The sequence below is a fragment of the Rhinolophus sinicus genome, linkage group LG16, assembly GCF_036562045.2.
Source record: "Rhinolophus sinicus isolate RSC01 linkage group LG16, ASM3656204v1, whole genome shotgun sequence".
Lineage (NCBI taxonomy): Eukaryota > Metazoa > Chordata > Mammalia > Chiroptera > Rhinolophidae > Rhinolophus > Rhinolophus sinicus.
Genome location: NC_133765.1, coordinates 22,088,624 through 22,113,931, shown reverse-complemented (window position 1 = coordinate 22,113,931; position 25,308 = coordinate 22,088,624). Strand labels below are relative to the sequence as shown.

At 52.5% G+C, this 25,308-nt stretch overlaps 1 protein-coding gene across 3 annotated transcripts in view; it reads right to left on the bottom strand.

The window, feature by feature from the left end:
- Nucleotides 1–25,308, bottom strand: part of TTC28 (tetratricopeptide repeat domain 28) — a 611,406-nt gene that overhangs the window by 31,181 nt on the left and 554,917 nt on the right. For all 3 annotated transcript variants that reach the window (XM_074321572.1, XM_074321573.1, XM_074321574.1), the window contains 2 exons: nucleotides 16,061–16,201; nucleotides 1,453–1,597 (listed from right to left, as the gene is read on the bottom strand). In XM_074321572.1, coding sequence (XP_074177673.1) covers nucleotides 1,453–1,597; nucleotides 16,061–16,201 — 286 coding nt within the window. The remainder of the gene's footprint in view (nucleotides 1–1,452; nucleotides 1,598–16,060; nucleotides 16,202–25,308) is intronic.

Here is a 25,308-nt window from a genome sequence, read left to right as displayed (position 1 = left end):
AGTCCAGCCTGCCAGCTCCCAAGGGCTCTGTGCCCACCCCCACCCCCACCCCCGTGAGGGAAGTCCAAAGGGCACCGGCGGGCAGAGCAGTCCCTAAATAATATCAGGTAACTTGAGACACATCCTTGGCTGGCCGAGCAGGGCATGTGCAGACATTTCTGGGGACAAGTCCTCACTGTCAAGGTGTGGTTTCCTGAGGATGTGCGTAACCTCTGTCAGCTGGCTGGAGAGGAAGGCACTGCGGCTGTGGGGTCACTCCAACATCTGTGAGACAACTCGCCTCCCAGGCTGCAGACAGCCGCTGGGGGCACACGCAGGCCCACAGATGGCTTGCTGCCCCCGCTCTGCCCCCCGAGAGCCGGCCCCCAGGAGCACAGCCTCCACTTGCGCCAGGTGCCCTGTGCTTTCCCAGGGTCTGTTGTGCGCTGACTGCTTGTGTCCCCCCAAATCCATGTGTTGAAGCCCTGCCCCGCAGTGTGGTGGTATTTGGAAGTGGGGCCTTCAGGAAATAATTTGGTTTAGAAGAGGTAATGAGGGCAGGACCTCCATGATGAGATCAGTGCACTTCTAAGAAGAGGAAGGAACCAGGGTTCGCCCTGTTCTCTCTGCCATGTGAGGACACAGTGAGAAGGCGGCTGCCTGCAAGCCAGGAGGAGGGCCCTCACCAACACACTGCGCACGCGGGCACCCGGTCTGGGACTTGCAGCCTCCAGAACTGTGATCAGTGTCTGCCTTGTAAGCCGTCCCATCTGCGGCGTTCTGTCACAGCAGCCAGAGCTGACGAACACACCTGATGGGCTCACCACTCAGACACCAGACCCTGAGCCCTGCAGCCTCCCCACCCAGTTGGAGTGAATGGATTGAAACGTGATGTGCAAAGACCAGGGCCACAGAAATCTGCCAGCAGCCACTCTCGACCGTCTCAGGAAATCACAAGTGCAAGGGTATCTTTGATGTTGGACTCTGATGATGGCAGAGGCCGAGGGATCTGTTCTCACCAGAAAGCACAGCCCTACTCGAAGGAGCTCAGGCCAGACCCCCAAATGAGAGGTGGGGCAGTGGGAAGCACCCCAGCGGGGTCCAACAGAGCCCCCTGGCGTCTACTTGGGCGGTTCCTACTGACAGCTGCTGGGATGTACTCTGCACCTCCCTGCACCTCCCAGCGTGTGAAGGAGCTGGGAAGGCAGCCTTTCATTATGTGCCTGAGGTAAGCGAGGCTGAATGTACCCGGCTAGTAAGGACTTAAATCCGGGTCTGCCAACCTGAAGCTTGGGGTCTTGTCCACTAACCAGCAGCCAACTTTCAAACGCTGACTGAGAAGCTGGACAGAGAGAGAAGAGTCGTGTGCTGGAAACCTGGGCATAGGCACTGAGCAGTCAATGCTGCATTCTGACGCCAAGAAGCTACACGGCTCCGGGGCGGGGCGGGGGGGGGGTGGCGGGGGGCACTTACCCCTTCCATGGGCGCTATGAGCAGGTCATACAGAGCGCGAAGCGGGGGCCTGGCGAATGAGCTCTGCCTCCTGGGAAGAGAGGAGGTCCCATCCTTGGTAGGTGACATGGTGCTGCTGACCAAGCTCGTCATACTCTGGCAGCTCCTGGGGAGAGAAGGGCAGGGAGTGACCAGGGCGCAGGCAGGGAGGCCGGGACTCCCACTCACCCTCAGCCCTCCAGGTCCTGGCACAGGCAGGTGGAAGCTGCCCAGCAGGGCCCGGCCCAGGCCCTCCCGCCCCACCCGCCAAGCCCCTCACCCTGGCTTCGCCCCTTCTCCTCCCTTTCAGGTAATTTTCACAGAACAGTGAGCACTGACAGAAACTGCAGGGTAAACCAGCTGCACACAACAGCTTACATTTCTATGGAGTTTCCTGCATAATCAAAAGTCCCAAAGTGCTGTTCAAAGGATTTAATTACATCTCTGTGTGGCCCGATTGTGCGCAGGCAAACGTGAGGACCATTAGAATCAGCAGCAGCCACCCAGCTGACGGGGAGAACAGTGCCCCAAGGCCAATTAATCTGTGGGGGGGGGGGCGGGGGGGGATGGACAAAACAGGAGCGTGTTGGCCCCAAGCTCAGCCTCAGGTCAGTCACTGGGCAGCCACCTGACCCAGCATGGCACCAGGCCCTGAGGCCTCAGCCCCGACTGGTGGGAGCCGCTGACCGGGCAGCACCAGCAGAGTGGTCAGCTCAAGGGTGGCTGCAGGGCTTTGTTTTGCTTTTTAATTTATGTTCCAATGTTTGCAGGGTACGTTTTATTAGTATGGATGGTATTTTCAATCCCAAGGACCCCAAGTTTCACATTCCCAACACAGGATGAGAATATTCATCGATTCATTTGTTCATTATTTTAGAAAATGCTTCCTGGCACCAGCGACCTGCGAGGCACTGTCTTAGGCCCTGGGGACCTGCAGAGGACATACCACACAGGTGACAAGATGAGGCAACAGGAGGGGAAACAAACCCGTTTCCAATGCAGGGGCCAGGCTGCCCCCGAGCAGCTCTCTGAACCTGCCTTGTGGTTTGGCAGTTGTGGCCTTAGCGGAGATTCTGGTGACATTCTCTGCACGTTACTGGATAGCCAGTGTTCTCCTGTCCTTGATTGAGACACTGCACTGTGCACAGTTTGGGGGTTTCTGCTGGTGCCCAAAGACCCTTAAAAACAAGGACCGGGTCTTACACCAGCTACACCGCAGAGCTTTGGCGAGTAGAGGCTGGTAGAGGCAGCTCCTTGGTTGTTACCTAAGAAAAACCAGAAGGCGGCTTTTCTTCCTGGGCCAGGCCAGGATCCAAAACCATCAGATGACATGATCTGAAAGATTCGTTTGTGTTTTCCAGGTTTGACTTCAACCACCTGGCCTTCCCTGACTCTCCCTGGTGTTCTTAGCAATGTCCCACGTGACCTAAATCTAAAGTCATGACAAGCCAGGCTGTGAGCCCCACAGCCCCTGACCCTGCTCACTGGCAGGGAGGAAAGAGCCAAGGGCTTGGGGGGCCTGGGAGATGCTCACGTCTGCTCCTCCACCTCGTTCACTCAGGAAACGTAATTGCAAGTGACGGGGGCCACACCGTGTCATTGCCATCAGAGACAGTGAAGCACAGATCACCCTGGAGTGACACCCAGAGGCTCACTTGATTCCACAGAACACGGTGCAAAGAGCAGTGCTGCCCTGAGGAGCACACCAGACTGCTCTCCAGAGGGGACATTGGCGTGGCACACAGTGTCTCACGCACGGCTCTGTGTCCCTATGCTTGCATTCTCGGCAGATGGATCACAGCCTAGAGACCCATCACTGCTACTGGGACAGCACGATTGGGCAGCAGTGCCTGACCCCAGGCACCTCTAGTTTCATTCCCTAGGATTGTGGGCTCGTCACCCCACTCGAGGCACCTGAGTCTGATTAACCCAGCCGCAGACATCCAGGGGGAGTGACGTGTCTACAGACACCACCGTGGTGGCAGGTCCCCATGGTGACTGGTGGGGGCTCCACAATCCCCAAGGCTCTGAACTAATGAGCTGCCGTTGGAAAAAGAGACCCCATGCCCACGGCACCCCCACCTCAGATCCTCTTTGGGTTCAAGGAAACGGTAGAATCCAAGTTGTGTAGGGAAGGCACAAGGCACCCCTTCCAGATGACCCAACGCAGGCTTCTTACTCCAAAATTAGAACCACATGCACGGTCTGTCTAACTCCTTCCTGGTGAGGGTGTTCCAGGGCACAGGACGTCAGGCTGGCAGCACTCTGGAGGCCTGGGCAGGGCACCCTGCTTGCATTGTGAGCTGCTGAACCATGGTTTTTCGAAGCAGCATGGCCAGGAAGTGCCCGGGAAGGGCAATTCAAAAGAGAAAAATGTCTGGAGGGAGGTGGGGAGGTGAGCGGTGGACAGACCTGATGGGTGCGCTTCATGGAGCAAATCGCTTACCCTCTGGACGTGGCTTTTCTGCCTCTGCAAAAAGGGGCAACGCAGCCCACAGGCGAGGAGTATTAGGATTGGGGACGATGACTGCAAAGCATCCAGAACCCCAAAGAAAGGTGGCGGGAGTCTTAGCTGGTGGGGGAGTGAGTGAGACAGAGGCCTGGGCGGGCGAGCAGAGAGGGGTTGGGGACCTGAGTGCACACGTGGATGGCAGTGGTATCTTTTTATTGAACCTCACGAAGTGCCAGAGACTGAAAGGGCTCAGCAACACTAACCCACAGAGCGGCCGGACCACGTGCCCGTGCTGAGCCGGGAGGAAAGGGGCCTGCTCAGCAGAGGTGGAAGGGGCATGAAGGCACAGACCCTGACAAGCTGCTGCTCAGGCAGAGCCGGGGAGGGCGTCCTGGAGAGACCGTCTGGGGTGGGCGCAAGGGATGAGCTGGAGTTGTCCCGCCTGTGGACAGAAGGTCACCCCAAGCCAAGGCAACCACATACGGACGGGCATAGAGATTGGGGCGCCTGGGGCAAAGAGTGTGGGGGCAAGTGGACAGAGGGTCAAGGCTGCAGGCTGGAAAGGTAACTGGGCCAGGTGGGCTGGGGGCTCTGGGTTATGCTGTGAGGAGGAGACGAGGCTGGTCCAGCGCCTATAACACTAGGCTGGACAGCAGCTCCTCCTTCCAGGCCAGTTCCTTCCCGGGGATGATCAGAGGAAGGCTGCATGCAGCCCGCACCCTCCCCTGAGAGCTCTCCTGTGGGTCTCCAGGGCTGTGCAGAGCAGCCGTCATCGCATCATGTGACACCCACCCTCACCCCTCTGCTCTGAGCTTCTCTTCAGGGGCAGGCACGTACCCCAAGAGATGACCTTTTCAAATAAAAACAAAGGCCCAGCAAATACTCAGCTGGTGGTTAAAAACACCACCACCAACTAACCGGAAACAATAATTTGTGGTCAAAGACCTTCCCTCCCCGAGCTGGAGGCATGTGTTGTGAGCACCCCGGAGCCCCAGGCAGCGCGCCCCAGGCCCGCCTCTCCACTGCTGCCCCCACCTCTTCTGCAGCAGTTCTTCCGGCAGGAACTGCCTCCCAGTTTCTCCACACTGGCAGCCCTTGCACCTTCCTCTGCCTTGACAGCAGAAGCATGTGCTGTCCCCACGGGAGAGCTGTCCCAGGACAACAGACCCAGGGGCAGAGAACTGGAGGGCAGGAAACCCAGGCCAAGTGCAACTGAGGGTCCCTGGACGCCAGAGGCCTCCTGAGGTGCAGGTGTAGGGAGGGTCTCTGGCTCAGACGGGAAGACAGGACGGCCCCCCCGCACTGGCACTGGTCGCAGTGGCCGGCTGGCGGCGTCCTCGCCTCCGCAAGTATCAGGTGCCACGGTCACCTGTGCAGACTGCAGTCAGAGAGCTGCCTTTCGTGTGGTTTCTGTTTTGACTAAAACCTTGACAGTGACTGACTACAGCTGTTGTGCTGGGGTATGTCTGCCTAGAGATCGGCCCAAAGATAGATTCAATAATTTAAAACAGCCAGGCAGTCAGCTGCTTAGCCCTGAGCCTGGGAATGTTTATGGCCGATGCAGAGGACGGCCAGGCTGCCTCCAGCACCCGCTGGCTGTGTGACTCTGGCAAGGCCTGTTCCTTTTCTAGTCCCCTCTTTTCCTTGTTTGTAAAAGGAAGGGGCGGAATTAAAGTCCTTGTAGGTCTCTTCTAGCTTTAAGAAATTAAAAATTTATCAACCTAGGAAACTATCAAAACAGTGGTGGGTTTTTAACCCCTCTGCTGACTGACAGGACACCGCCACAGCCCCCACAGCCCGAAGCCCCGCAGCCATCCCTGGGCCCACACCGTGTGTTGCAGTGTGAGTGTGGCTTTCCAGGGCCGTAATCTGCCCAGAAGAGTTGGCACCGCTGCTCACGCCCCCATGGTCAGATTTCAGAGTCACAGCTGAGTGGTAGCGGGTCCGCTGGGCTCTGAGCCTCTGGCTGGCAGTGGGTGACAGGTGTGCACGGGTGTGCGGGATGACCTGCTCCCTGCTGTCCTTGCAAGCGCATCTGGCTCCTTCCTGGCACTGTCGTGATGGCCTAATGCATCCATCACACTGTGGAAGTACAGCTACAGGGTGGGGTGGGGTCCTCAGTGGTGGGACCTCCGTTACTGCACTGCTTTGATTTCTGTGGGGCCTTTCAACCTAGCTGGCTTCCCTCTGCCCTCAGCTCTCTGGTCCTAACAACCATGTTTTCCATTTCTTTCTTACGATGGGTGCTTGGACAAGAGGAAACGCTTCCCAAGTGATAGGGGCGTGAGACCCAGGAGGGGCTGCACTACCCACTTAGGCACCTGCCAGGACTGCCACGTCCATAGCACCCTCTTGGGGCCCTATGCAGCGGGGTTGCTCCTCCTTCGCAGATAAGGAACCGACTTGCACAGAGCTGCAGGCAGGGCAGGGCTCAGGCCTCCCATTTGGCAGGGGAAGGGTTTTCACTGCACCCTCCCTGCGTTCAGGACACACTGAGCAACCTGTCGACCTGCACCCATCTCCCCCACCCCTCCGTGTGGGGTTTGTAAGGATGGAGCTCACCGCAGCTCTGAGCCTCTGTCAAGACTCTAGAGGAACAGTCAGGGAAGGGGGGCCGGGCTCCGGATTCACAGCGGCACTACCGCAAAGCTCCAGCAGGTGGCACTGGCTCGCTTTCCTCCATGCCTGTCCATGTACTGCCAGGGAGCCTGCCCGGCGAACTGACAGCCGAGCTCTGGGCCGAGAGCATTTTCCCACACCACACTGTCTTTATAAGCTCATTCCTCAGATGATGTTTATTAAATCTACTTCTGGAGAAATATTCGTTTTCTCCACAGCATGGCATCTGTGTGGTGATGGGAACAGGAGAGGGAGCGAGCATGTGTCTGGGGAGAGGGAGGCCAGCAGGCAGGGGAAAGCTGCCTGGTCCCTGCACGTACAGAATGCAGAGCTCCGAGATGATATGTGAAGCGCAACCGAGGAGGGCAGAGCATTGGGGTGTAGTTTATGTCTCTGGAATGATGACAAACACCAGGCGGCCTGGGCAGTACTCACTGCTCATGAATCTCCTTTCGGGATGAAGCGATCCATTCCCCAGGCAGGGGGATTTACAGCTGGGGTGGGGCTGCAGAAGGCCCTGTGTGCTGAGCCTCACTCCGGCTCACGGGCACGTTGCAGCCTCACACGCTGCCCTGTCGGGGGTGGGTATGTGCCTGCGAGGTGTGAACAAGCAGCGCGGCAAGTCTCATCCACACTGCAGTGCTCTGGGCACAGGCTGGCTGCCCTGGCGTCCCAGCAGGGCTCTGCCTAAGAGGGGAGTGAGGTCACTATAGACTGCAAAGCGTGGCGAGCCCCCATCCCAACACACACACACACTGGGTTCTTGGCTTTCACATTCAAAGATGGAGAGCTCCATGAGCAGGCATAAAGGGGAGCAGGGGCTCGACTCCCCCTTAGGTGAGACTAATGAAGGGGGCTCCCCAAGCCTGAGGGATCCAGAGATAGTCAAAGTGGCTCAGCCGTCTCTGCAGCCGGGAAGGAGGCACCGGCAATTAGAACTTGGTACAAAGGGGCAGAATCGAGAGGGAGCAGAGCTCGCGTGCACAGGCCGCCTGCAGCTTCCCCCAGGGACCGACTGATACACTGTGACTGTGACTCACTGGTCTGGGCAGGGGCAGGAGGCCCGGCAGAGCGCAGGGGAGCACCCATTTGGAAAGATGCCATGTCATGAAAACGCAAAGGGGCACCCTGACTGATGTAGGAACTAGCTTTGCTAGGGCTCTGCTCCTCATGGCGCCAAGCAGAAGTGACGGTCACTCACTCAGGCAATGCGTGCTCGCCGAGGGCCTCCCAGGGGCGGGCCCAAGGTGACTGCAGGGGGACAGTCAATAGGGAGACGGGGTCCTTGTCCTCCTGGGGCTTATGATCTCGTGAGGACCAAGTAAGGCCTGTGAGCTGCTGTGAGTGTGCACGTACGTGATCTTAAAGCTGGAATGCAGGCAGGAGGGCCGAGGCCACCATGGGTATCTTCTCCTTTCCCAGCTCTGTTCTATGTCCTGTCTTCCGGATCTCAATTCCCCCCAGGCACACGGGACCTTCTTGTCTGACTGTCTGGACACGGGGCCATGGAGGAAGCGGAGCCAGCAACACTCACCTCTGAGGGCACATCTGGCCGTGACATATTTCGGACCAACGGGAAGAGGGGACAGAGGGAACTACCCAATATGGGACATCCTGTGCAATGGGCCAGATGTGGTCTGTGACGTGGGGGCATCACTGGGATCTTCACCACCAGGTACCCAGCCCCCTCCACTGTTTAGAGATGAGTAAATGGGGACTCAGGTTAAGCATCTCGCCTCAGGCTGAGATGTCAGGGGAGGGGTCCTGCTCCTATAAGCAGGCCTCCGGTCTCTGGGGAGCCCAAGGCCTACCGTTGTCACGACCTTGGGCCCTGAACCCTCATCTGGAGTGTGTCCTCTCCCCCAGGATGGCAGACACTACACAGGGCACCAGTTTCCAGGGCCATCTGCCAGCATGAGCATGGCATTGCCCCTGGTCAGGGCTGTGCAGGGGGTGGGGAGGAGGGAGGCTGCTTCCCAGTGGTGACGAGCTCATTCTAGGTGTGCCTGTCTTCTCTCAGCTGCGCGTTTCCTCCGCTGCTCCTCGGGCACAGGGCTCCTCACCTTCTCAGGATGTCTTTATCGCAGTTCAGGTGGCTTGTGGTCTGTGCTCACAGCGCAGGAGTGAGCCAGGCTGCCTTTCCAGGCCGGGGGGGTTCTGCCCCTGCTCCCCCCCCACTGCTCTCAGTGGGGGCTTCCTGTGTCACAGGAGGATTGCTCTTGGGAGGGCCCCTGGCGCACAGTGAGCAGACTTCCTGCTCCACGGGGATCTGCCGCCTTTAAAACCATTGGTTCCTTCCTCCCTGCCCTCAGCCCTGACAAAGATGCTCCAAAACCCTCTCCAGGGCTCTGGATTCTGAGCTGCATCTTCTGAGGGATAAGAGTTGACCTCAGATTTGAACAAGTACCTGGGTTTCAAGGCGCCATTGGAAAAATTAATTGGCAAATCCATTCTATTCAAGTAGCCAGAGCTGCCGCAATTCAGTTTGAGAAAAGGACCCTGATACCAGTAGTTCAGCGACGCTCCACCATGAACACGTCACATAAAGGGTTGCCTCCTCTGGGAGATGAAGGCTGTCAAACGCTGCATTTTAAGCAATATGCTGTCAGCACTTCTGTCTGTTCACCTCCTTAATTACCACGTGCCTGCTCACTAGGCCTGGCTCTCTCCTCTGGAGAAGGGTGGGCTCAGGCGGGGCCGCTCTTAAGACCAGGGACGAGTCTGGGCTGCAGGTGGCTTCTCTCCCCGGGCCCTTGGGCTCTTCCAGGCATGCTGGGTCCTCGGCAGGTTCACAGCCTAGGTCAAGGGTCGTGGCACACCCCTCCACCAAGAGGGTCTGGCTCACCCTCCCACAGGAGCCACAGCCTCTGCACACTCAGGGTGCTCTGCCGTGGCCAGCTGCTTTCTGGGACATGCATGAGGCTCCACAGCCCAGCCTGGAGATGGTCACCTTGGAAAAACCTGATACCCAGGCCAGCCTTGCACAGCCTTTACCTGCTGACCCCACTCAGGGCTCAGGACAGTCGGCCTGAGCCAGGAAGTCAGCGGTGGCTGGAGAGAAGAAAAGATGACCCTGTGTGTGGTAGTCTGTACCTCCTTAAACAAGGCATGGCACAAGGCACCTTGGGGGACACAGGGAGGAATCAGATGCAGTCAGGCCTTGGGCGAGGACGCAGCCTGGGAGGTGAGAGGACATGGATACATGGAACTAAAACGCAAGGCGATAAGCGGTGGCTCCTTATCTGACACATGAAGTGTCAGAGAATTTTAGGGAAGGACAAAACTAGTCCTAGTCAGGGCGATCCACGGTGGACTCGGGAAAGAGTCTGTGCGAGAGGCCACCTCAGGGGAAAGCCCTCTGGCCATGTCGCGTGCCCAAGCCAAAGCCCCGAGGTGAGAGAGGGCAGGTCCAGAGCCCCTTTAGGTTAGGCCAGAGGGTAAGGGGAGAACGGAACGGGAGGTGGGAAGGATGGCAGGGCCAGGCCGTGAGGACTCAAATGCTACGCTCCGCCACCTGAACTCAGCTCCACTGCGAGCCCAGGGGACACTGAGCAAGAGAGAGTGAGCAGAGCAGAACTGCACTCCAGCCAGAGGGAGGAGGCGAAGATGGCACCCTGCTGGCCAGGGGGGTGGTAAGGAGAGCCTCGAGGGGGGCGGGGGGCCCAGCTGGCACGGGGAGGGGTGGCGTAACCCCAGGGAGCATCTGCATCTTGTGAGCTTGCTCCTGGGGTCACATCCAATGGCGATTTCTGGAGAAGAGCGAGTCTGAAGGAACGGTTCTGGCAACAGGAACAGACTGAAGGATGGAAACTAGGAATGTTACAGGCTCGACGGGCTTTGGGGCGTGGGATCATTGGGGCATAACGGCTGTGGGGAACAGCGGGAGCAGCACTCCTTCAATGTTACTTGTCCCATGAAGCACCTGGGGCCTTGCTTGGAATGCAGACTATGAGGCAGTAGGTCAGGGTCAGGGCCAGAGCGGACGGACCACTGGGCTGACCGCTCTGCTTTGGCTGCTGGGAAAACTCGGAATCCAGTCTGTGCCCTTCTCCAGCAGTGCTAACACCACCGGTTTTGTACGGAAACTTCTCTCCTTCTCTTCTACCTTTATTTTCTCTCTATCTTGATTTTTCATCCATTTATTTTTTTGTATGATTTGGCAGCATTTGTAGGTTTTGGTAAACTGTCTTAAGTTCTGGAACAAGAACGTGAACAAATAAACAAGTGGTAAAGAAAACATTATTTATAAATTAAATTTGCCTAAAGATACATTGGCAAGCTTGATCACTTAGAGGCAACCTGTGGGGAATCCTATTACATTCTGCATAAACTTGTCACTACCTGATGGGCCTGATTTTAAAGTGACTTCTGATACAGTTCTTAATTTCACACCTCACCTCATTTGTATTTGTGCTGCCTGGGGAGAAGCACAGATGGGGGAGAGCACGTGTGCCGGCACACGCAGGGTGTGCTGAGCGGGTGGGTGTGTCTGGGCAGCATACAGGGACAGGCGGGGCCTGAGGAGGACACAGGCTCCTGCCTGAAGCCCGGTGGCTGGACCCACCTAGGGAGCAGCTGTTGGCAGGGACGGCCCCTGCCCTGAATCGCCACTGTGAGGGCTGGCCCAGGTCAGGGTTGCAGAAAACACTCTACCTCCTTGTTGGGCCAGCAGAACAGACAGAACCCTGGCCTTGAGCCACAGAGCCACCAACGGAGAGCAGAGGACAGGGCTGGCAGGACACCAGCCAGAATGGAATGTGGAACCTCCAGACTCAAGGCCAGGGCTATGGCTGTGACTGCTACCCAGTCAGACCCTCAGCCTGCATTTACGCAAAGGCTTTCTGGTATCTGGAGGCCAGGGAGAGACTGTATGAGGAGGAAGAATCAAGCTACTCCATCGGGTTGTGGGGTAAAGATTTGATTCACACAGTGGTTGATTCACCCCCCAAAAAGGGGCCTTTGGTGCCATAGAAACCTCAGAAGCAGGCGGAGAGAGAAAGAAGCTACTTACTACCCAGCAGGGTCTGTCTACGCATCATCGCGTTTACTGCCTTCTCATAGCAACTCTATCAGCAGGCATCATTGCTCCCATTTTCCAGATGAAACAATGAAAGGCTCAAGGTCACCCACTAATAAAAGCTAGAGCCAGGTTTCAAATCCACGTCTGTCTGGCCCCAGAGCCCAAGGTTTCTCCCCTCCACTCTGTGCCTCACCCCAGAAAAATGCCTAGACTTAACACAGGACACAGCACACCGTCTGCACAGGGCCTCCCAGCTTACGGTGGACTTTGGCAGCATTGCTGTAGCCGCTTCAGGGCAGCACTGGAGGCAGGCACGATATGGATGCTTATAAAGAACCATAACCACGGGTCCACGCAGACACACGCACACACATGAGAGAGGGACACAGTGGCTTGCACAGGTTCCAGCTTCCTAACAAGGCTGACCCTGCGGGGACAGTTGTATTTCTGTCCCTAGACTCCTATGCAGTGCACACATCCCCTCCTACCTCCACTGCAGGCCAGGCTTTTGCTCACGGATTTGGAGGCTAGGGTGGGCTCCTCCCTCCCCACTGTGAAGGGCCGACTCTGGTGTTGAGGTCACAGGGGGTAGAATGGGGGGGCAAGCACTGCTATCACCCCTCCATGTGTCCCCCTGCAGGGGCTTTCGTGCATCCCCTGACACAGGCAGCCAGCTCTGGCTCCCCGGCCCCCTAGTTCTTCCACTGGCTACATACCCCATACCTTCTACTGCTGAGGTCTTCTTCCCAGGAGGCAGCCTCCTGGGTGGGGAACCAGCAAGTGGCTGAGCCCGTGTGACCTACCCGCTGGGACAGGCACACGTCTGTCTGTATCACATCAGATGTGGGCATGCAGACCCCACCATGGCGAGCAAGCTCTTGCCTGGCCCCTCTCTTTAGTCTCATTTCTTCCTGCACCAGTCACAGGAGGCTGGTTCCACGGGACGGTGATGCTTCCCTCCTCTTCTTGCAGGACCCCCAATCTTTGTGATTGATTCTCTTGGAGGACCTCCGACCAGGCTGAGGGGGCTCACTTGCTGATCCCCCGCCCTAGTCTCCTTTTGGAGGAGGGGGTGTGGCTGAGGTGCTAGTGCCAGTAGGAGGTCGCAGAGACCTGAGGGAGGGCTCTGGCCTGTTGTGGCACTGCTCCTTAGAATCGGGAGACTTAATACTCATTGTCCTCTGTTTCAGCTCTAGCCAATAATCTCTGGGCAACAGGAAAGCCCCAACAGGAAGTCAGAACATTGCTCTGGGATACTGGTCCCAATTGATCCTCGATGGACGCACCTTCAATGCCAAAGTGCGGTCCTGGGACCTAGAATTCAGGTGCAGTTGAAAGCCTGTCCCATTCTTCTTCCCCTTTTCTGCAGCAAATGTGATCTGCTAACTGCCCCCAGGTGTGCGCACACACACACACACACACACACACACACACACACACACACCCCTTCTAGCCCTCAGCATCACTTCCAAAGCCTTCTTCAGGACAAGAGGCACAGGCCTTTCTGGGGGCTGCTGCTCTGCCTGTGGGGCCCACCCAGGGTCAGGGCGCTAAACAAGAAAAGGATCGTTGTTCTTCTTCACTAATGGGACCTGCCCTGGGCTCGACATGCAAATGTATTTTCTGCCCAACTACACAGGGAAAAGAAAAACAGTGGTTGTAGAGACTCAAAAACAAAGGCAGAACAAAGACCGAGTCCTGCAGGGGCGAGAGAGAAATCTCTAAAGCCAAGGCTCACTTGCTTGCATCAACTGTGGCAGCCTCCTCGCCAAACCAGTCCAGCAAACCGCCCGGAACAAAAGGGCAGAGGAACCCATGAATCACCGAGCTGGAGAGCCCCGCAGAGGGGAGCTGGTGCTGCTCCAGCACACAAGGCCCTGTGCACATGGCTGCTTCCACTTCCCCTCCCTGGGCTCCAGGGGATGAGCGCTTTGCCAGCCCCAGTCAATAGCAGGCGTCTGCAGAAAAGCCACTGCTTAGCTGTTGCATTCAGTGACAAAACTGCACTTCGGAGCCGAGATTCGTGGACATGGAAGGGGCAGAGAAAGAGCCCTGGGACCCCACACTTGGCAGACCTTGAGGTGGGGAGGCACAGGCAGGCGGGGCAGCTGAGAGGCACGACCTACACCCCAGCTTTGGCATCGCAGCTGGGTAGGTCCCCACCTTCCCCGGCCTGTGTGTGCCCCTCACCTGTGACACGTGAGGCTGGACTGCAAGTTCACAAGGGCCCGCGCCGTTCTGACTGACAAGGATGCCTCTGCCTTCATGGGTCCCCAGTAGCTCTGCTCCCCTTGGATGGAGGCCAGAGTCCCACTCTTCCTGGGCTTTCTAGGAAGTGGCAGAGAGCACATAGCATGAACCTGTCCTGGGCCGTACTGCCTGCTGCACTGAAGCTGAAAGAACGCAGGCTATTTCCCCTCATTTAATTTGCCCTCAGAAACCTCTAGAAGGTCAGGATTGGAGAGTCTGCAGAGACAACCTCCAACCCCTTTCACTTTCCTGAGGGCAGGCCTGAGGCCCTGCTGAGGGAGCCGGGTGTAGAGCAGCCAGGCAGTGAGGGCTGGTGGCTCCCCACCAGCCTCGGGGCTGGCCCAGTCCTCGGCCTGGCTGCAGGCAGAGCTGATGTTGTTTAAATGAACCAATGGATTAATGCAGAGGATTGTGCTAAGAGGACCTACCTCAGAGCTGCTTGGAAGGACAAATGTTTTCCCAAAAGAAGCAACTCCGTGATCCAAAATTCACACCACCTCCCATCCAGGGATGAAAGCTAGGACCCCAGGAGCACCTGGTTTGACCCTTTCTTGCCATGGCCCAGAGGAGGGGCTCCTGACTGCTGGCACACCTGTAACCGGGTCAGCACGGACGCCTCATGGCCCGCCTTCGGCACTCTCGTGTAAAGGACATGAGGCAGGATTGGAAGGGGAAGGGCAGGTGAGGCCACGACCCACGGTGGCCCACGCCTGCAGCACAGGTACATACAAACTGCATCCCTTCCCAAGTTTATCCACTCACATTATCTTAGTAATTCAAGTTTAGCACTGTCCTTCCTACTTGACGCAAACGTACAAAGGCACCCTGGGTACAGTGCCTTCTATGCATTAGGAAGCCTGCCAGTGTGTTCTTTAGATCTTAGCGCCTTCAATTTCCACATTGAGGGAACCCTGCAAAGTAGGAAGCCTGTCCCTATTTCAGCGACGAGGAAACTGAGGCTGACCATGGTGAAACTAGCTTGCCCGGTGACCCACAGCTGGCACGTGGCAAGGCTGGAACCTGAGCCTCGAGCTCTCTGCACTCTAGTTCCCAACCACGAATCCCATCACCTGGCAGAGTTGAGAATCCCTTGCCTCATGGGCCCAGAAGCTGGCAGAGGAGGATGTGAGTCTAGGCCCACTCCCGTGCTTCCTCACGGGGTCACGTCCCTACCTGACGGACACCTTCAAAGGGGTTAAGGAGGAAGGAGGCACTGGGGGTGAACCAGCTTCAGGTTCTGGCCTCCTTTCAACCAAGCCGCCAGTTCCTACACCCCTGGCCCTTGGATCCCGTCCCGTTCAGCTCACCCCTGGGAAAGTAAACACACGTTTGTCACCCTGACAGCACAATAATGAAACACAATGAGGAAACTAGGGCCCGGAGTAGGAAGAGACCGGGCACACAATGCTCCGTGCAGCAGGGCCGCCCGGCAGAGGCTGCCCGAAGGCCCCCAGGGCTCCATCACTGCCCTCCTGTGTCCCAGGCTCAAGCTGCTGCCCTCGCAAGTCAGACCCACAGGCTGCAGCAAGGACCTGAGTGCATCCAGGATGTCTTTCTGGAAAGGTCTCCCCGAATGTTGACCTTTGTTGTTGCCAGGCAGCCAAATGACAGTGGGACAGGTACCCTTCAACTCACCCACCTGACCCTGTTTTTCTGGATGCAGCGCAGCTATCACCCCTGATTCAAAGATGCAGGGGTGTGCTGGTGGGCAATTTCAACCTCGACTCATCGCACAGCCACTATGTGGTTAAGTGAAGGGGAGACGGGCCATCCGGGCAGACAGGAAGGCCTGGGGCTGGAGGAGTGGTCCCCCCAGCAATGCCGGCATCCCCACGCTCTCTGGCCTCCCTCAGCCTCAGGCCAGGGAGGTCGACACAGGCACCCAATCCTGAGTTAGGGGCAGAAGCTGGCAGAGCAGTATGTGTGTGGAGCCACTCCATCCGCCGGCCTGGTGGTTGGGAAATCAGCTCCGACTCAATGTGAGGAAGTGGCCAGCGGGCCCCTGCGCCTCCCACCCCAGCCAAACGCAGATTGTCACAGCAAGTCTGCCCTGTTGTCTCACCTGCCCCAGAGGTGCTGCTGTGACACTAAGGCCCTGAGGAGCATGGGGCCGTGGTAATGTCACGCTCACTCCTACAAATGCACGACAGAGACCAGAGCCCGACCAGCTGGAGGGAGCATCAGCCGAAGGCACGGGATCCGTGCTCAGGGCACCCTGCCCGCATGGGCTTCGAGCCAGGCCCGCGTACCTGTTAAAGAGGTTGTTCCGGCGAACCATCCGCAGGAAGCCCGTGGGGTCAGTCACCGAGTTGAGCTTATTGTTCATCTCTTCAAACTGTTGGTCCATGATGTCTCCGGCTTCACTCTCTGTCTCGCTGCTGGCACAGGCCCTGTGGGAAAAATGCAGAGAAAGCCAATCAGAGAGGAAGAGCTGCGCTATGCACGTCTGCTGCGTGGTTCTGGGCCAATCCCCTGCCCAACAAACCCTGGTAGTCAGCGCCTCCCTGAGGCCAGGTCACCCGCATCCCCCTCAGCTTCCCTACGGCCTTCTTCCCGCTTTTGTCCAGCGCCTCTCAAGATGCGCTCTGTTTGGCGGTTTCCGGCTGTGGTGCCCACTGGGCTGGGGACACTACAGGGAGCTGTGCCGGAGCCAGTACTGCACTCCCTGCGTCTAGCGTGGGCCTGGCACATAGTAGGTGCTCAGCAACTGTTTGCTGAGGGAACAGCATCCCTGGCTGTGCCTGTGGTGGGCTGGCTGGGCACTCTTCCCAGAGGACAGCTCAGGTGAGTGTGGCTGTGTGGCAGCCTTCCCAGCAGGAGTTCCAGTCCATTCCACCCCAGAAACACTAACTAAGCACCGCCCCTGTGCCGGGCACCCTGCTCGGCCTGGGGGACACACCGCCCCAAAAGGCACTTTCCAGATGAGGAGACAGACGTGTACACCAGTAGCTGAGATGCCAGGCAGGGCAAGCACTGTTTGAAACGTGGGCTTGAGAAACGCTGCTGATTGGAGCCCATTTTCCAAGCTCAGCATCGGGATGTTATAATATTTGAATTAATAAATTCAGATTTCCCTACGACAGGCTGTAATAGAACATCTCACAATGGGTTTTAAATAAACAGAAGTCCCCAGGAGTGCCCTGTTCATCAGTATTATTAAAACGACAAAGGCTTATTAAACATAAGGGCCGTGCACTGTGGCCCTATGAGACCGAGCGAGATGGCACAGGCGCAGAGGGCTCCCAGGGAGCGCTGCCATCTGCAGCCGCCCAGTCCCATCGTCTCAGTACATCACAGTCCCCTAAGGTCAGCAAACGCAGGTCTCTGTGTTGAGCCGCCGCTTCCTTTGGCGTGATTCCATTCAGACTTTGGGGAAATGCCGATGACATCTAGTCCACAGGTAACTCTCAGCCTACATGACAACTTTGTTTCAAGTTTCCTGCTGACTAAGGACTCGTGTGGAAGTGTAGAGAACACCAGGGCACTGGAGGCAGAAGACAGTCACACACGCAAGCCTCACCTGCTAGAGAAGTGGGATCTGGAAAGGGACGGAATTTCTCCTGTCTCCCACAGGGAAGACGCTCCCGCATCCGAGATTTGGGTTTAAGGTGAATAAGACCTGCTTCAAACAGCCAGGCTGGTGAGCCCGTGACATCAGGATTACACGACAGGGAAGAGTAATGAGACCCTTACTGGGTTATTCACAGAGCAGAATGAGACACAGCATGGGGAGCTGCCTAGTAACCCTGAATGCTGTCGGCGAACATCAACCCTGGTGTGATGGTATCTTTTTTTTGTCAGCTTGAGTGTTGGGCTGGACATTTGGTCAAACATTATTCTGGGTGTGTCTGTGGGGGTGTTTCTGGATGAGATTAACCTGTGAGGAAAGCACATTGCCCTCCCCAGTGTGGGTGGGCCTCCTCCAATCCCCTGAGGGTCTGAATGGAACACAAAGGTGGAGCGGGAGAGGAGTCCCTCTCTGTGCCTGTCTAGGAGCTGGGACATTGGTCTTCTCCTGCCATCAGACTTGCACTCGGGCTGCGACTTACACCATTGGCTCTCCTAGGTCTCCAGCTCCCCGACTGCATGTCTTCTCAGCCTCCTTAGCGATGTGGGCCAATTCCCTACAACAAATCCTTTTGTATGCGTTGTGTACGGATCCTATTGGTTCTGTTTTTCTGGAGAACCCAGACTAACATGCCTGGTAATCAGGCACCAGACTTCCAACTCAGCCATGTTCCTTGCAAAGGCCCACTCACAAGCAAAGGTTCCCAAAAGCTGAAGCTCTAGAGAAGTGTCGAGCGTGGAACAGTCTTCAGGGACAGCACAGAGGTCTGATTTCCGGGCCAGCTGCTTGTCTTTGCCTCAGAACCACGCTGAGGGCTGGTAAAGGCCATTAGCCGCTATGCTTCCCCACCCACGCAATCTGGAAACGGCCCTTCAAACTCAGCACAGCGCCTGGCACGCAGTAGATACGGAATGAGAAACTGCGGAATGAATGAATGACTTACGCTGGAGAACATTTTATAATGTGCAAAGTATTTTGACACAGATTTAATTCTATCTGTACGTCAACCCTATGAGGTAACTCTCATCATGTCCATTTCTGAGGAGACTGAGGTTCCGAGAAGCCGAGGAACTTGGCCCAGGAGCACTGGGAGGTAGAGCCAGGACTGGAATGAGCTCGGGTACTGGCACTGATTCCCCACCCCCACGTCCCCCTTTAAGGCTCTAAGCTTCTCACGCATTCCATGTCTCTCTCTGCTGGGGTTTGACTAGGGGAGGGGTGGGGGTGAATTGAGGAAGCAAGAGAAACCAAGAAAGTTCTGAGCACCTAAACAAATCACCATGGCTTCTATCGTGCTGGAGAACAGGAATGAAGTTTTATTCCTCTCACCACTCCGTAGGCGTCAACTGAACAGCTGAGCAGCTCGAGACTTGAAATGCTCTCTGGGGAGCTGAGGGCCCTTCACAGAGACCCTGGTAAATATCACTCAACAAGCTCCTCTGTCCAGGGACACATTTATCATCTGAATGCGACTGCGTGCATGGAGCTGAGAAATCTGCTTGTCATTCAGCGCTTTGCAAAGGGGAGAAGAATTGGCTGAAATTGGTATCGGCCTCCATTATCTTGCAGTTCCACTCTTGCTGTCAGCCGCAGACTGAGCCTTCAGAATCTCATGCTTAATGGGATTGTTTCCTATTTCCTGACCCTTCAAAGTATTAATACTGAAGGAAAAAACAAACAGGCGATGTCACAGATAAGGGAATCTCCCATTTACAAAACAAACCTCATCTATATAACTTATAGCAGGGGCCCCAAGGGTGCCCTGCCACCTGTGGTCCTCACTTCACGACTCCCCCCACTCAGATTCTCTGAAAGACTTTCTAGAGATGGCACGTGACCTAGTCTGCTCACCACAGGCCCGGCTTCCATCCACTCCCGTTTAACAAATGTACTGAGTGGGACCTACGTGCCAGAAGTGCAGAGGCTAAGCAGAAGAGAGTCCCAGCACATCTGTCTTCGGGCACTTACTGGCTAAGGTGGATGAAGGAGCCCAGGGAGGGCATCACCTCTAACCAAATAGGGAGGACATAAAAGCTTGTCAGCAATAACTGCATCCAAGAGGTATTTTGAAGGTACCACTTTCACAGGTGGCGGTGGTGGCGGCGGGGTGTGTGTGCTTCCAGGCAGATAGAATGGTATGAGCAAAGGTGTGGAGAAAAGATAGTGTGAGGGCTATTTGGGGCCAAGAGAATAGCCCAGTTGAGCTGGAGCAGAGAGAACGAGTGGGAGAGAATGAAGAGATAATGGTGGAGGGCCTTGAACTTGGAAGGCAGTTGAGAGCTGTCAGCCCCCCTCTGAATAGAGGGCAGCAGAACCAGAGTGCTCGTTGGGAGATAGTCAAGTGGCCCGCAGTGGAGAAAGCCAATTACACAGGGAGGAAGGAGAACAGCTACACGGCTGTTACCAGCTCCTTCTCAGAAGCCTCCCTGAAGGCTCAGGCTCAAGCTTCATGAAGCTTTAGAGGCCCCTCACACGTACTGGACGCCCCATTCTCAGGAGTTACTGTTGTGTTACACATTAATGTGCCTGGGTCTCAATGTGCCTGTGAGGAAAGTTTTTCATAAGCCGTTGGGCGCTGAGATCTAGATAACTGGCTCCTTCTTCCGCCCTCAGCGCCCATCCCCTATCTGCTCTACAAAGAGACTAGCCTGGCTGTAATCCCACCTTCCTGATTCTTCCCTGGTTTTTGGCATCTATTGATACCAACCATGGTTCTGGCTTGTCCTGTGGTTGGGCCAGCTATCCCCTTAGCCTAGATGTGTGACACAGGGTAGCAAGGCTGAGAGTGGAAAAGTGGGAACTGACAGGAGAAATATTACCCCACGAGTAACTTAATTGCCTGGGAAACTCATTGAAGGGAGAGGATAAAAGACAACTAGCAGCTAAAATATGGCAGAAGGGCAACTGGTAACACACGCAGAAACTGAAAGTAGAAGTTTGTCGTATGTGGAAGAGGAATAGGTTCAGTTCAGATACGCTGAACGTGCAGACAGGACATAGAATTGGAAATGCCAAGTATGCAGATGTTGATTCTATTATTTAGACACTTCTCCTTCCACAAGGCCTAGAAATTATTAGAAATCCAGGTGTGGTGCTCGTGAGAGAGGTCAGAGAGGTCAGGACCAACTATTTGATGTCTCATACATTTGTTCACTCAACAAATGTTACGAAGTATTTGTCATAAATATCCTGCTACACCAGGTTCTGGTTGCAGGTAAGGTGGAGTAAGCACATTCCACCCCATCTTTCCCAATGAATATAACTATAAACCTGGATGGACTGCATGGAGAAGCATTTTGAGGAATGTGAAAAGTAAATAATATCAGGCAGATTAGGGAAGAAGACCAGAATTCAAAGGGCCACCAAATCAATAGTGAACTTCACATTTTTTGTCCCTCCAGAATCCCTCTCACAGGTCTCTATGCAAACCCAAAATGCAGAGGTGGGCATCGGTGCAGAGAGCTCCAGAAGGGGATAAAGAAAATCCCCCATTTTTCTTATTCTCTTTTCTTGTTCTCACATGTTGCAGGCAGGCAGGCCACAAACAACCTTGTGTTGTTAGTCTCAATGACAGCGGTGGCAGCAAGGGCCTGAAAGAGTCTACAACTCTGAGGGAAAGGAACCTTTCGGTCTAATCAGAGCAGATGTGGTCCCAAGAGGACGGGGCCATCGCCTTTGCTCTTTCTCTTCCTCCCTCCCCCTTAGCCCATGATGCGAGAGTTGTCATGGGAAGGGTACAGCAGAGGGAGGTAAACAATGCCTCAACTTTCTGGCAGGAGGACCTCAAAGAAAAGCCCTGGGGAATCGATACCTACTGGAGAGATCACAGAGAGGGGGGAGCTCAGACAAGGGATGATTTCAAGTTGCTCAGGACTTCCTGGATTCACCCCCAGCTGTACATACATAGATCTGACCCCAAAGCCTTTGAGGACTTGAGGACTGTGTAGAACCTGAGAGGCCACTGGGTAGTGCCCCTGTGGGACAGACTTGAGAAGCCCAGCAAAGACCTGGAAAACTTACGTTGAAAGCTGGTCAGAACTTGTGACCTGAACCCTAACCAAGTGAACGGCCTGCTAAAACAAAAATATCAGCATTTTCCACTGTGGTCAAACAAGGCCCAGCGTTTCACAACATAATAGTCAAAATGTCCAGGGTATAACCTCAAATTACTCAGCATTTGAAGAACCAGGAAAAATCTCAACTCGCATGGGAAAAGGCAATCATCACATGCCTTTTAGAATTCTGCTAAGATGACACAGATGTTGGAATTATCTGACAAAGACCTTAAAACAGCTATTTTAAAATGTTACAAGTAAGGCTATAAAGACTCTTTGAAAGGATGGCAAGCTAGACGGTCTCAGCAAAGAAAAAGATACCAAGAAGAAGCAAATGGAAAATTTGGAACTAAAAGATATAACCGAAATAAAAAATTCACATATGGGCTCAATAGCTGAATGGAAATAACAAAAGAAAAGCAATGTACTTGAAGACAGAAGAGCAACAGAGCTTATCCAATCTGATTAACAGAGAGAAAAAATATTCTTTTGTAAATGAACAAATCTGAGGGACCTATATCTCAGTACCAAAAGGTCTAACATTCATGTCTTCAGAGCCCATAAACGAGAGGAAAAAGAGTGTAGAACACACACACACACACACACACACACACACACACATACACACACACACACAAAACTTAAGGGATAATGGACAAAAACTTCCTGAATTGGGTGTTTGACATAAACCTACAGATCAAGAAGCTGAGTGAACCACAAACAGTATAAACCCAAGGAAATCCATGACCAGACACATCATACTCAAACTGCAGAAAACCAAAGACAAAGAAAAACATCTTGAAAGCAACCAGAGAAAAAAGATGCATTATGCATAGAGAAAATAACAATTCAAATGACTGAAGATTTCTCATCAGAAACCGTAGATGCCAGAAAAAAACGAAAAACATTTTAAAAATGTTGAACAAAAAGAATCAACCCAGAATTCTATATGCAGTGAAAATATCCTTCAGAAATGATGGTGAAATAAAGACATTATCAGATGAAAGAAAACTGGCAGAGTCTCAAATAGCTCCCAATTATCCTTGCCTCCTACTCAAGCCTTGTACAATCAGTCCTCTCCCTCAGCATGGGCAGGAACTGTGACCAACAGAATCTGGCAAAGGGAATGGATGTCACGTCTGTGATTGTGTTATATAAGATTGTAACCTCTGGATTACTAGCAGACTCTCTCTACTGCTTTCTTGGCTTGCATGCCTGGATGGAGCAAGCAGCCATGTTGGAGAGGCTTTCATGGCAAGTAATGCAGGGCAGTCTTTGGCCAACAGCCAGCAAGAAACTAAGGCTCTCGGTCCAACAGGATAAGTCCTGCCAATAATCACGTGAACTTGGAAGTGGATTCTTCTCCAGTTGAGCATTCAGATAAAACCTCAACTTGAATTTCAGCTTCAAGAGAGAGTCTGAAGCAGAGTACTTAGCTAAGCCATGCCAGGATTCCTGACCCACAGAAATGATGGGATAATAAGTTTGTGTTGTTTTAAGCCACTAAGTTTGTGGTAAGTTGTTATTCAGCAATAGATAACTAATATAAAACTAAAATAATTCATTGTCAGCTGAACTACTCTAAACTAATTGCTAAAGGAAGTTATTCAGACAGAAGGGAAATGATACTGGAAGGAAACTAGGAATATTAAATGCCTGAGTAAATATAATAAACTATTTTTCACCTAACATTGTCTGAGGGAGTTTTAATGTATAGATGTAGTATACAAGGTAAATGCAAAATGGGGGGGGCGGGTATAAGTTCCCATATGGTGGTAAGATTTCTACATTTCACTTGAACTAGTAAAGTATCAAGAGTAAGTAGACTGAAGACTGTGAAAAGCAGTTATATTACAATCTCTATAGCAACCATTAAAAGTTATAAAAAGAGATATAGTCAAAGATGGTAAGAGATAAATTAAAATGGATTTCAAAAAAAATTTTTTTCAACTAACCCAAAAGAAAGCAGGAAAGGGAGAAACAGAGGAATAAAAAACAGAAACAAACATTGATATGCATACATAAGCCCACACATATCAATAATTATATTAAATGTAAAAGGTCTAAATGTAGAGATTAACACAATGGAATTTTAAAAAATGACCCAATTAAATGTTTCTACAAGAAACTCATTTCAAATATAATGATATAGATAGGTTAAAAGTAAAAGGACACAAAAATTATACCATGCAAACACTATTAAAAACAAAGCCGAAATAAATAAAGTTGGAATGGTTACATTAATATCAATGTAGACTTCGAAGCAATGAAAATTATCAGGGATTAAAGAGGGACATTAAACAATGATAAAAGGACCAATTCTCCAAGAATGTAAAATGATCCTAAATGTGTATTCAACTATCAATAGGGCTTCAAAATACACAAAGCAAAAACTGAGAGAACCGAAAGGAGAAATGGATAAATTCACAGAGACTTCAACATTCGTTTCCCAGTAGTTGACAGAATTGGTAGATAGAAAATCAACAAATACATGGAAGAACTGAACAAAACCATCATCCAACTGGATATAACTGACATTCCACCCAACAATAGCAGAACATATTCTTACCAAACGTACACAGAATATTGCTGAAGACAGACCATCCCTGGGTCGCAAATCAAACCTTAACAAATTTAAAATAGTTGAAATCATGTAAAATATTTTCTGCCCACCACGGAATTAGCTTTGAAAGTAAAACAAGAAAGATAACAGGAAAATCTCTAAACACTTGGAAACTAAACAACAAATTTCTAAATACCTATCAAAGAAGAAGCTTCACGGAAATTAGAAAAATATCTTGAACTGAACAAAACTGAAAATACATCCAATTTGTGGAATATAGATAAAGCCTTAGAGATAAATTGATAGCATTAAATACTTATATTAGAAAAGAAGAAAGATCTGATACAAATAATCTAAGCTTCCACTTTAAAAAACTAGGAAAAAAAGAGCAAAATAAACCAAAGCAAGCAGAGGAAATAAAATAATAGAGCAAAAATCAATAAAATTGAAAAGAGCAAACAATAACTTTTTTTTAAAAAATCGATGAAACAAAAAGTTTCCCTGGGGGGGAAAAAAAAGTCAATAAAACTGATAAGTCTCTGGCCAGGCATACCAAGAATAAAAGCGATAAGACAAAAATGATCAATATCAGGGATAAAAGAGGAAATATAACTACTGATCCCACAGAAATTAAGAGCATAATAAGGGAATACTACAAACAACTCTACACATATTGGTTCAGCAACTTAGATACAATGGACCAATTACTAACATACCCAAACTACTAAAACTCATTTAAAATGAAATAGATAACCTGAATAGTCCTATAACTACTAAAGAATTACATTCATAGTTAAAAACCATCCAAAACAGAACTCTCTGGTTTCAATGGTAAATTCTACCAAACATTTAGAGAAGAAATTATGCTAACTCTACAGCATCTCTTCCAGGAACTGGAACAAAAAACACTTTTTCAACTCATTTTATGAGGCTTATATTACCCTGACACCAAAAGCAGACAAAGATAACGGGGGGAAAACCCTGCAGACCAGTATTCCACAGATCAACTGAAAATAGATATAAAAATCATCCACAAAATATTACTAAATAGAATTCAGCAACATAATAAGAGAATTATACACCACAGTCAAAGGGAATGATTGGGTTATTCCAGATGTCAAGGTTTTTTTCAGTATTTTAAAAATCAATATAATCCACCCTGTTAAGACTAAAGAAAAAGATACCTTTTCATATAAATTGATGCAAAAATCAGTTGACAAAATGCAACACCAATTAACGATAAAAACTTGCAAACTAGGAATAAAAGAGAACTCCATCTATCTGATAAAGAGCAGCTGTAAGTCTGCAGCT